Consider the following 12713-nt stretch of genomic DNA (forward strand, 5'->3'; position numbering starts at 1 on the left):
GCAGGATTTTAACCTGACTGGTTGTGAAGGATGGCCTGAGCACCTGAAGCAGGTATGGCGGTTAACACAAGGCTGAACATTCACACCCATAAAGCCTCAGCTTTTATTTTCTGTTGTCCTTTTATTATTGTGAGCCTTTGACAAGTGAGGAGATACTTGACTGTGTTCCTTCTCACATTGGTCAGTCAGGAAAGCCAGTAGCCGGGGACTTAGCAGAGCATGATGTTGGACTTTCTGAGCCTCAGCCTCCTCATCTGAAAGTGAAGAGGTTGGCCTAGATGCTGAGTCTACTCCTGGTTCTAAATTTCAGCAGTCCCGCCCACGTGCTGCCTGTGGTGGAGGCTTACAAGCTGCCTTGAGCTGTCACCATTACTTTACCTCTTTCTCCCACCCCCGTTCACCAGAGAACAGGGATAATCAGCTTGTGCCTTTTACATGCCTTTAAAAATATCATTATCCATGATGTCCATTTATCACAGTTGCTTTTTAGAGTGAGAAAGAAAAATGAGTTTTATTAAAAGACAGTATATGGAGAAAAAACTATGGACAGTGGCAAAACAAAACAGTAACACCCTTTTCTGTGATAATTGCTTTTAATCAGCTTTTGTAGATCACTAGAAAAAAAAATCCTCAATCCCCAACAAATATTTTATAGGATAGTACATTTTTATTCAAAGGATAATATGATCAAGACTTTGGTGTCATTATTTTGCAAAGAATACCTGGTGACCCAAAGCTGAGAAAAGGAAGGCACAAGGTTCCGTATGGCGGGATTTATCATTCAGGTAAATAACTATAGATGCTCCAGGACTTTTAAATAGTTAGCAAGTCAATCAACATCTCCTACTGCCACTTACCTTCATATAATTCCACTCTTTAGCTTACTAGCACATGTTGCTGTGATTCAAAACTGTTCATTCCTTTCCCCAAAGTGACTAATAATCACCCAAGAGGACCTTACCCCAAAATCTTCTGACTTGACTTAAATTAACAGTGTTATAGAATCCATTCCAGGCCCGTTCTCCATTCTCTTTCAGCTTTGTCACCTTAGACTTTTATCCACCTTAGACCTTTCTTAATATTGAGTCAGTTTTGCCTAAGATTCAGTAAATTTGGAATTCTTTAAAATAAAGCCGTAGGTGTGTGAATCACCTCATAGCCAAAGAATAAGGCTAGGGGGTTTTTATAGGAGCCACATGCAGCTGCATGGATGCTCATAGTACCTACTTGAGGGCATCAGGGCATGACTTAGCAAAGCTGTGCAGTGCATGACAGGACCTGCTGAGCAGCGCTGCGCTGGCAGCTGCAAGGGGCAGGTCAGCCTCTCAAAACCAAATAGTTGGTTTGCTGCTGCTTCTTTAATTTGTCCTTTTTTTTTTTTGAGAGTGCAATGGCACCTTGGCTCACTGCAACTTCTGTCTCCTAGGTTCAAGCAATTCTCCTGCCTCAGCCTCCCAAATAGCTGGGATTACAGGTATGTGCCACCACACCCAGCTAATTTTGTATTTTTAGCAGAGACAGAGTTTCACTGTGTTGGCCAGGCTCGTCTTGAACTCCTGACCTCATGATCCGCCCACCTCGGCCTTAATTTGCCCTTTTAAAATGTGTATTGGCGGTGACACACACCTATAATCCTAGCACTTTGGGAGCCCAAGGTGGGTGGATTGCTTGAGCCCAGGAGTTCAAGACCAGCCTGGGCAACATAGTGAAACCCCGTCTCTAAAAATTACAAAAATTAGCCAGATGTGGTGGCTTGCATCTGGAGTCCCAGCTACTCTGGAGGCTGAAGTGGGAGGATCACTTGAGCCTAGGAGCTTGAGGCTTCAGTGAGAGCCATTGATAATGCCACTGAATTCCACCCTGGGTGACAGAGTGAGACCCTGTCTCAAAAAAAAAAAAAGGATTCACTGACATTAAAATCCCTCTGGGATCATTCGTGTGTGTAAGAAAGGAGAAAAGCTAGTTGAGGAAAGGCTATGACTTTAGTCTAGTTCAGTGACCCCAGGCGTTCGTCCTTTTTATCATTAGATCCTTTCATGATTGGGATTTCATGAGCAACCAATTTGATTGCATTTTAACCGTCATTTTACACAGTGAAAGCCTAAGAAAATCCAGTTCCTTTTTAGACAAAATAACTAATTACATGCATTAACCATATGTTTATTTTGAGTGCAGCACGAGTAGTCTTTGTACCCAAACAGTTGAATTTAAACTGTTCCATTTGTAAACTCGAGGAAGTGAGCACAGCCTGTTAGCCTAGAGATGCCCTCTGTATCTCTCTCTTGTGCACTGATTCTAACTTGTTCTTCTTGTCTGCCCCTCGAAGGTAGCTGAGAATTTTTCTTTTCTTGCACTACTGCGGCTTTGAAGAGAAAGCTTCACCAAGTGTGGTGTGCCTTTGCCACACTGCAGTTGGTCTACCTTCCATTTGTCGAACTGACTCACGGAAGGAGGGTCCCATAGCTAGAGGGAGAGAGTTTGTGTGTGAGCCTTTGCTTTATTTTTGTCATACTATTTTTAGTTTTAGCCTTATAGGGCATTTATGGACAAATTTTAGCAATCGTTGTTTCCATGTATGTCTTTCACATACTTTCTAGCTCACTCATAGTTGAACTCTGCATGTGAAGCAAAATTCTTTAATTGTTAAAAAAAAAAAAAAAAACAAGCTATGAGGCGGCAAGGCTGCCTTTTTGTTGTGTGAACAATGCCAAAACACTCAACTGTAAATGGATATCTGTATTTCACAAGGCACTGCATCTTTGGGCAGTGAAAAGAAGGAGAGAGGAAACCAGTGTTTGTATTTTCTCTAGAAACTCACACTCATAAGTTAAATCCAGTGTTTTCTATACTGTTTGAGGAGTACAAGTGTTTGTAATAAAGGATAAGTTTTACCATCATTGCTCTTCAGAACAGCTAAAAATTTTGTGGTTTTAATTTGTGAAGATTCTAAGAGATCAACCTGAGATGACTTTGCAAGAAACCAGCAAAACAGGTTTGAGGTGACCTGGGCAACTCTGAGTTTGCTGCAGTCTTTGGGAATTAAACAGGAATCATCAGTCCTTATACATCAGTTCTTAATCTAAATTAAGAAATTTAGATTTGTGTGTAATTTTATTCTCTTTGTCTACATTAGGTTACATTTTCCTGTTAGTGCAGGACACAACTGCACAGAGTATCTTCCCATTGTGTGGTTGGGCTTAAATGTTTGTTTTCCTTTATTATAAATAACACCAAATCAATAAAACAGTTGTATTTATATGTCATAAAACAATTGACATATACAGAAACTTACTAGTGATAAGGAATACTGAAATCGGATTAAAGCCACGTTTCTGTCACCCAGTAAATGTTAATCTACTTTAGAGAAATTGCATTATTTTCACTGTTAATAGATGAGTGTAATGCATTTTTACGAAAACAAACAGGCATATACAGTATCATCAACAAGAGCATTAGAAGGAAAATAACGTTAGTGATTTCCAGTTTGCTGCTTAACTCACTGCTCAACACTTTCCTTCTTCAGTAGATTTGTAAACCCAAGACCAGAAACTAATCAATGATGATGTTTAGGTTTTAATAATGGTGTTTTTTTTTTTTTTTTTTTCTGAGGTGGAGTCTCGCTCCGTCATCCAGGCTGGAGTGCAGTGGCGTGATCTTGGCTCACTGCAACCTCCACCTCCTGGGTTCAAGCAATTCTCTTGCCTCAGCCTCCTGAGTAGCTGGGATTAGAGGCACGCACCACCATGCCTGGCTGATTTTTGTATTTTTAGTAGGGCCGGGGTTTCATCATGTTGGTCAGGCTGGTCTCGAAATCCTGACCTCATGATCCACCCACCTCAGCCTCCCACAGTGTTGGGATTACAGGCGTGAGCCACCACGCCCAGCCAATGTGTTTAGATTTAAAAACATTTTTAGACCAAGTTTGAAAAATGGTAGATTTTCTGTACAAATTACTATTTCTGACTCCTTTTGAACAAACTGGAATATCCAGCAACACTGTGCTTATACACATGAAACAGTCCTGAAACCATGAGGGGCTTGCTCCCCACAGTTGACTGGGGCTGTGGTCTGGGTTGCCCATGCTGTCGTACCAGCAGTGGATGAATATGCCCTTACTCCTGGCCCCATCCCTGCCTGCTGTTCCCTGGGTGGCCACACTGGTGTTTCCTTGGGGCCCTTGCTGCCAGCCAGTGTTGGCTCTTCTTGACGTATTTCTTCTACTTGTCACAGTACAACTGATTGATATTTATATGAAAGTGTTCTTTACTGCACTTATTTTATTACCTCCTCACCCAGATGTTCACATTGAAGTGTTTTTATCTTTCTTTCAGAAATGTGAAACTGAGGCAGAAAGAAATGCAGTGACTTTCCCAGGTCACACAGTGAGCCAACATTATGGTTTTGAGCAAACTTCAGTAGCAAATTTAAATCTGCAGTGTTATCCATGAGCAAACATGACATTCCTTTCAACATTCATAACTAAATTAAAAAGCAAACAAAATGAAATGTTCATTGTTGACTTTTTAATATATCTCATGTTAACTTTTTTGCATTTAAATTGGAAGCTTATATCTAATTTTTTATTTACTTTAGGAAGTCTGTTTACTGTTAAAAGAAACCATTGCTTCAAGAGTTCAGGAGCACTTGGAAGTTCGCAAGCAGCACAGGCCATCAAACGCAGAATTCACGAGATCCAGTCCCTTGGCCTTAAAAGGTAGGAGCAGAGCACTTTGATTTTGCACAAAAAATAAATAGAATTTCTGCTCTGTAGAGATGGCAATTATGTTTGACTCTGACTGTCATGTTAGTGTAGTGATACATTTAAAAAATATGTCCTAATGAAGATACTTTGTTTGGGTAAAGAAAATTAACCAAAGAACCCTCAGGACTTTTAATGGTAGTCAAAATATATAAAAATAGCAAATAAAACATTCCTAAGGAAACTGTAAATTCTTTAAAGGATTTTTTTTAATTTTGAAGTTTTTCTTTTTTATTTTTAGTAGACATGTAGTAATTGTACATATTTATAGGATATTTTGATACGTGTATCATATTTATAGGATATTTTGATACGTGTATACAATGTGTAATTTTCAAATTAGAGTAATTAGCATATATATCACCTGAACATTTATCATTTCTTTGTGTTGTGAGCATTTAAAATCCTTACTTCTGGTTTTTTGAAAATATACAATAAATTAATGTTAACCATATTTGACCTTATAGTGCTATATAGAACACTAGAACCTACTCTAGCGGTAATTTTATATCCATTAACTGACCTTATCCTTCCCTTCCCTATCCTTCCTAGCCTTCTAATACCCACAATTCTCTATAATTGTATGAGCTCAATTTTTTTATATAAATATCTTCTACATATGAGTGAGAACATGATATTTATTTTTCTTGATTACATCATAAAATTTAATATGTCTGTATATCTCTATTTTTTTCTTTATGTTTTTTGGTTACACTAGTAAGTTCTTTAGCAGTGATTTGTGAGACTTTGGTGCCCTCGTCACCCAAGCAGTATATACAGAACATGATTTGTAGTCTTTTATCTCACTCCCTTCCCACCCTCTCCCTCCAAGTCCCCAAAGTCTGTTGTGCCATTCTTATGCCTTTGCATCCCCATAGTTTAGCTCCCACTTATGAGTTTGGGTTTCTATTCCTGAGGTACTTCCTTAAAATAATAATCTCCAGTCCCATTCAGGTTGCTGCGAATGCCATTAATTTATTCCTTTTTATGGCTGAATAGTGTTCCATCGTGTGTATATGTGCCTGACTTACTTCACTGAATTTCCTTTGGGCTCATTCATGTTGTCATTGAAAAGGTCCCTTATCCCCCTCACAGGACATGTGATGGCGATGTGGCCCCACAGCTCAAACCCCTAGGGGAACATGTAGACGGCAGTAGCACGGGCTCAGACCCTACAGCAGCAGCATCTAGGGTTGAGTGTTGCCAGCTCCTGAAGCCCCAGTGGGCATGTGTTACAATGTGCTTTTTCAGTTTAGCCATCGGCAGGCGGCTTGTGTTAATCAGCTCAGATAGGCCCTCTGCTTTATTTCAAGGACAGAGGACTTTCTGTATCCCGGGTTCTTTCCTTGGTGTACCGGAAAAATTGGATCACACCTGGGCTTGGAGAATGAGTGCAAGGTTTTAGAGTGGAGGTAGCTCACAGGGCTCGCAGGGATGTGAGTGGAGCATCCAGAAGTGGGATCATGTGGGAAGGTGGTCGTCCCCTGCAGTTGGGCCGCCCAGCTGCCACTCTCCGCTGGCGCAATTTCACATTATCCCACTGTCAATGGCCTGCCAGAGTCTGCTGGTGCTTGTTGGCCTGCTCCTCTTGATGTCCAGCCAACTGTGTGTCTACCCACTAGGGTCTCAGGCACAGGATTGGGGGCATGGTGGGCCAGGGTGGTCTTGGAAGATGCAACATTTGGGCATGAAAACAGGAGTGGCTGTCCTCACCTAGGTCTGTGGGCACAGGCCTAAGGGCGGAGCCCTCACCAGGGACCCTGCCTTTCTCTACCCAGTACTTCCTTGCCCTCCTCCCATGTCACCATGAATGACAGATTTTATTTTTTTAATGTATATATTGCTGAATAGTATTCCATTGTGTATAGATACATAGCACATTTTCTTTATGCATTGACCTGGTGGTAAACATTTAGATTGATTCATATCTTAGCTACTGTGAGTAGTACTGCAATAAACAAGGGGGTACAGATATCTCTTCAATATACTTATTTTCTTCCTTTGTTAAAATACCTAGCAGGGAGATTGCTGGATCACACAGTAATTCTATTTGTAGGTTTTTGAGGAACCTCCATATTATTCTCCATATGGCTACACTAATTTAAATTCCCATGAACCATGTATATGAGTTCCTTTTCTTCACATCCTTGCCAGCACTTGTTAGTTTTCATCTTTTTGATAATGCCCATCCTAACTTTGATGAGATATCTCATTGTGGTTTTGCTTTGCATTTCCCTGATGATTAATAATGTTAAGCAGTTTTGGATATACTTGTTGGCCATGTGTATGTCTTCTTTTGAGAAATGCTCAAATCCTTTGCACGTTTTAAAATCAGATTAGCTTTTTGCTATTGAGTTATTTGAGTTCTTTGTTTATTATGGACATTAGTCACTTGTCAGATGGATAGTTTGCAAATATTGTCTCCCATTCTACAGGTTGTCTCATCACTTGATTGTTTCCTTTGCTGTATAGAAGATTTTTAGTTTGATATAGTCCATTTTTCTATTTTTCTTTTTATGGCCTCTGCTTTTGAAATCTTACTCGCAAGATCCTTGCCTAGACCAATATCTTGAAGTTTTCCCTGAGTTTTCTTCTAGCAGTTTTCTAGTTTTCTTCTGGTAGGTATAGTTTTCTAGTAGTTTTCTAGTTTTGGGTCTTATATTAAAGTCTTTAATCCATTTGGAGTTGATTTTTGTATCCAGTGGCCCAGTTTTATTCTTCTGCATATGGATATCCAGTTTTCCCAGCAGCGGTTTTTGAAGAAAGTGTTCTTTCCTCTAATATGTGTTTTTGGTACGTTTGTTAAAAATCAGTTGGCTCTAAATAAGTGAACTTATTTCTGGGTTCTCTCTTCTGTTCCGTTGGTCTATGTGTCTGTTTTTATAACCATACCATGCTAGTGTGGTTACTATAGCTTTGTAGTATATTTTGAAATCAGGTAGTATGATGTTTCCAGCCTTATTCTTTCACTCAGAATTGCTTTAGCTATTTGGATCTTGTGTGGTTCCATATAATTTTTAGTGTTATCTTCTATTTCTGTGAAGAATGTCATTGGTATTTCAGTAGGGATTGGTTAATAAATGCTTAGACTCTTACTAAACTGTCAATTTCTAAAAGGTATGAGCATTGATGACGCAGATCGACCACAAGATTGCTTTTCACAGATGACTGAGGTTCATCGTGTTGTAGGCTGTGTAGATCCAGACACCTGCAGAGACAAGAGGGATGCGTCATGGCCTACCACCATCTCATATTGTTCATTAACAGTATCACCAAAAACATCTCTCCATACATTTATCTAACTGCCCGTTTTTAGCTGATCCTGTTGTCTTTTAAACCTGTTTCCTCCTCAGTCTTCAGTTCTGTGTCTCATGTTCCCTGAAAATAGAGTTGTTTCTGTGTAGTTAGTTTGGATGAATGTCGATGCTTTCTGCTTTTGTGTAAATTGGGTATCTTTCCTCATTTGCATGAGTTCCTTCACGTTTTTTTCATTTCTAGATCCGTATAATGGAATATGTATCAGCATGGGTATATATACTTAATATACAACCCTGGATAAGCCGAAGTCTCTAGGCTGGTGACTTTGCTCATTGCTGTAATAATATTAATATTTTTATGCTTTGAGTTTTCTCTATGAACAATTTGCATAAATGACTTGGAGGCTGTTTTTCCAGGTATATGATGCAAAAGAGTATAAAAATTATTCGCAAACTCAGTCAAAAAGCAGCATATTACAGACATTGCCAGTAGCCTCATTGTTTTTAAGTTACTTGAAAAGGTATTTCAATAGATTCAGTAAAAAGTAAGTGATACAAGGTTTTTTTAAAAAGACTTGACGTCAATGCCCATCAATTCTATCTCTCTAATATCTTTCCTCTTAACCTTGCCAATATTGGGTACTACGAATGTTTTTAATTTTTGCCAGACTGACAGGCCAAAAATCAAAAAAAGGAGATACTGTGCTTTTTAATTTTTATTTATCTTTGTATTTTCATGTGTTTACTGACAGAACTGCATATTTATAGTTTAGGTTTGTGGTTTTTGCCTTTTCCCTCTGAATCTTTTTTTCTTTTTGTCACTCTCTTGGTCAAGGCCTGTCTTGATCGGCTATTCAATTACTGCCACAGCCTGTGATTTTTCTCTCAATTCATCCACACCTCTGCTGCCAGAGTGGCCTTTTGAAGGCAAAAATGCGATAGCTCCCAGCTTGAAACCCTGTGTGGTCAGGAACCTTAGTTGCCTGACATTCTTTATTTCACTTTTTCTCTGCCTGAGACTAGCCAGAGTGGGTCTGGCTTTTAAGCAGAGAAGTTGATTAAAGATATTAGATAGCTCACAGGATTTTGGATAGCCCTGTTGTGAAGCTACACAGAACAGCCTCAGGCATGGCTCGGGGACAGCTTTGAGACATGCCCCTTGTGATGCTTAGGAATCGCCCTCTGCCCCATCCTGCAGAGATTGACTGCCCCGCCTATGGCCACAACCTTGTGCTGTTTTGTTCCTTTTGAGTCCACCACAAGGCAAAACTAGATGTCATGGCTGTCTCCTAGTTACAAGTGAGTCAGGGGAGGCAAAATGTTTGGCTTTTACCTTGGGAAAGTGACACGTACAAAATCTGGAAAGTCATCAAAACAGGATGATGGTCAACAATTTTGAGTGGGTGGACACAAGTTACAGATATCCACTAATAACTTTCCTAATCAGTAACAACAAACTATTGCCTAACAGCATACTTTCCCAACTACAAAGGAAATGTGCTAACCAAATATCCTCCATAAGAGGTGACCCAGAGTCTCAACTCCCAGCTCCAAGTCCAGGATTTCTAAGTGATATTTACTAGTTCATTCCCAGCCCATATTTGTTACTTTTTCAACTAAATTATGAAGTGAACTACTGCCAACAAACCTTAAATGTAATAGAAGGGAAACAGCCAAAAAAGTAATTGATATATAAATAAATACATGATGCAGCAAAGAAGACAATGAGGTGGAGAGATGCTACCATTCTAGCTCCTGTAACTGTGAAATAAGTAGTTGATGTTTGTATCTTCCCTCCTCTATATATTTTGCTTTTCCTGTGTTGTTAGCCTGTAACTCACCTGATTAGCATTCTTTACCTTTATCCCCCCAGGATTTGAGCTGCCAGTGGTCCTGCCTTGATGGGATTGCCATTGTTTTAATTAATTTTTAGCACTGGGTATGCTTCACCAGGTAGAGACCTTTACATTCCTTTTTATTTTGTCCATATACCTCTCTCCTCCTATTCATCTCATCATGAGCCAACATTTAAACTCCCCTTTGGCCTGCTTGTCTAGTACCACAAAGAGCTTGAAATAATCACATGGTACTTTGAACTTTTAGCCCGATTCATTGTTATCATCTGTGTTATAATCATCCTTTGAGTACTAAGGAAGCAGAGTTGTGGGGATGGAAAGTAAACGTTTGCTGAGGTGGTCACCTCCCTTTTCCAGTCCTTCCTTCCAGGAACCATGTATCTGGCCAAGGTAGCACATATTGTTCTGCTGGCCAGAGCCTATGGTGCATCCCTTAGGACCTTACTCCAGTTCTGCAAGGTCCTGCCTCATAATTTGCATTGTAGCTGAGTTTTCAGTAGACCTTTCCACCATTGAGTAAGGTCAGCTGCAGTTGAGCTGTGCTTTATTGTTTGTAAGACCATTGAGTTTTATAAGCCCACTGTCTTATTTTGTTTCCTGTAAAATGAGCTGGTTTGTCAGAATTGCAGTGGTTGTGATGGCAAATGACGCCTTCCTGAAGTCTATGGATGTTGTGGCTGGCAGAAACATGGCAGGCATACAAGGCACATCCAAATCCAGAAGAAGGCTTCACTTTAGTGAGGATAAGGCATTGCCTTTCTGTGATGAGAGAGGTCAAATGTAATCTACCCACCACCACTGGCCCATCTCCCTATGAAATGAGGGTTGGTAGGGAGGCTCAGATTAATTGCTATTGCTGGCATATTAGGCATTTGGCAAAGCTCAGTCTTGGTTAGCTTAAGTCTGTTGAGGCTTAGCAGAACATACATCCACGCTTCCATAGCGACATTGCTTATGAGCCCTTTGAGCAGGTCCTTTGGCAGCTAGGGAAAGAGGCCAGCCAGCATCCATGGGGTAGGTCACCTTGTCTAACTCATGATAAGAACCTCTCCTGAATGGGGCTTGCTGTGGTGTGAATGTATCCCCCAAAATTCACATGTTGGAAATGGTCCCCAATGCAACAGTGTTGCAAGGTGGGGAAAGTTCTGCCTTCATAAATAGGTTAATGTTGTTATAAAAGGGCTTGATGGAGGGAGTTTGTCCCTTTTTGCCCTTCCTCCTTCTGCCATGTGAGGATACAGCATTCCTTCCCTCTGGAGGACTCAGTGTTCAAGGCACCATCTTGAAAACAGAGATCAGACCCTCACCAGACCTGCTCATGCCTTAATCTTGGACTTCCCATCCTCCAGAACTGTGAGAACGTAAATTTCTATTCTTTATTCTAGTTCGTGGTATTTTGTTATAGCAACACAATAGTCTAAGACAGGGCCCTTTGGAGACCTTTCACGAAAGATATAAATATTCTCACACTCTATATAACTTTTCCCCAGATGTTCATGTCATCAGTCCTTGATGACCCTCTCTTCAAACTATTAACCACTGCCAGTGAACCAGTGTATATTTGTTTCTCAGGCCATCTCCTCTCATAGGCCACATAGACCCAAAATATACCACTCGGTAGTCAGCTCACTGGACAGATTTTTCTTTTCCACCCTGAGTTAGGTGATATCATTACATTCATTCACTTCTGGCTAGTTTCATTCTATTGGGTGGAGCCACTGATTAGGCACAAATTTTCATCTACTCCTAACAGGTGAGTGAAACTTACTTTTTCAGGTCTCTTACATCAGTCAGAGAAACATGCAAACATGGTCATTGATGTTCATGCCTATTTCATTCTAGTAAGGGATATAAGGTGTAAAAATCGTGACTTTCCTTTTAGATGAACTTCTTCCTGTGCACCAGGCCAAGTGTATTTTGAATGGTTTTGTCTGTCACCATCTGACATGCCTGTGTCTTAGTATGACACCCAGAGTACACACCGCCTTGTGCTGTGTAAGTCCTATCATAATGCCTTCAGTGTAGTAGACCAGAACAATGTCCTGCAACATAGTGAGATACTGAAGGTCCCTGTAGACTCAGTGGTGTCACTGAAGCAGAATGACGACAGAACAATGAGGCAGAACAGTGAAGCTGCAGGACTTTCTTTGCCAGTAGATAGAAACCTACTTGTGTGTTCGCTGTTCACTGGGATAGAAAAAAACAGATTTTGCCACCTCTGTAGTACTGATGCGAGGTGCTGTAGTGCTCCAAATGAGAAACCACCTCTGGAAGAATCCCTGGCTAATTAAACTTACATTAACCTTCCATCATTCTGTAAGACCCATCTGCATTCTGCCTAAGCCAAAGAGGAAAGTGAGATAAGACTACATGAAAGATGCTCATGGATGTTTCAGGTTTTTCATGGCGGCAGATCCCTTTGATCTTCTAGGGATTAATACTGATTTTAGTTTACAGTTTTGGTGGGGAGGGAGAAATTCCAGAAACATTCACCTAGCCCTTAATTGCCATAACACTTCTCACTCCCTAAGGCATGAAGTCCAACTGTGGATTCTGTCAGTTGCAGAATAAACCTATCCGAAGGTTGCATTTAGCAATGGGGAAGACAACTGCGGGTTTTTACAGACCTGCTGGGTCCCTAGTAAGATGAATTTAAGCCTCATTTCTAGGTGTCACCCTCTGGTAGATCACAGCTGTAATCAGCAACCAAAGAATTATCTCAGAGCCAATGTCTAATCCTCCTCAAAAGTCTGGCTATTTCCCTTCTTCCCTTGTGCAAATTATAGTAATCTCAGTTGATCCCACATGGAAGATTTATAGGATGTACTTGTAACGTTATGA

General features: G+C 40.4%; 1 protein-coding gene across 4 annotated transcripts in view; it reads left to right on the forward strand.

Moving 5' to 3' along the window:
- SLX4IP (SLX4 interacting protein) overlaps nt 1-12713 on the forward strand; it is a 203928-nt gene that overhangs the window by 118899 nt on the left and 72316 nt on the right. For all 4 annotated transcript variants that reach the window (XM_078371350.1, XM_054255215.2, XM_002806757.7 and 1 more), the window contains one exon: nt 4594-4714. In XM_078371350.1, the coding sequence (XP_078227476.1) occupies nt 4594-4714 (121 nt within the window). The remainder of the gene's footprint in view (nt 1-4593; nt 4715-12713) is intronic.

This window comes from Callithrix jacchus, chromosome 5 (assembly GCF_049354715.1).
Source record: "Callithrix jacchus isolate 240 chromosome 5, calJac240_pri, whole genome shotgun sequence".
Lineage (NCBI taxonomy): Eukaryota > Metazoa > Chordata > Mammalia > Primates > Cebidae > Callithrix > Callithrix jacchus.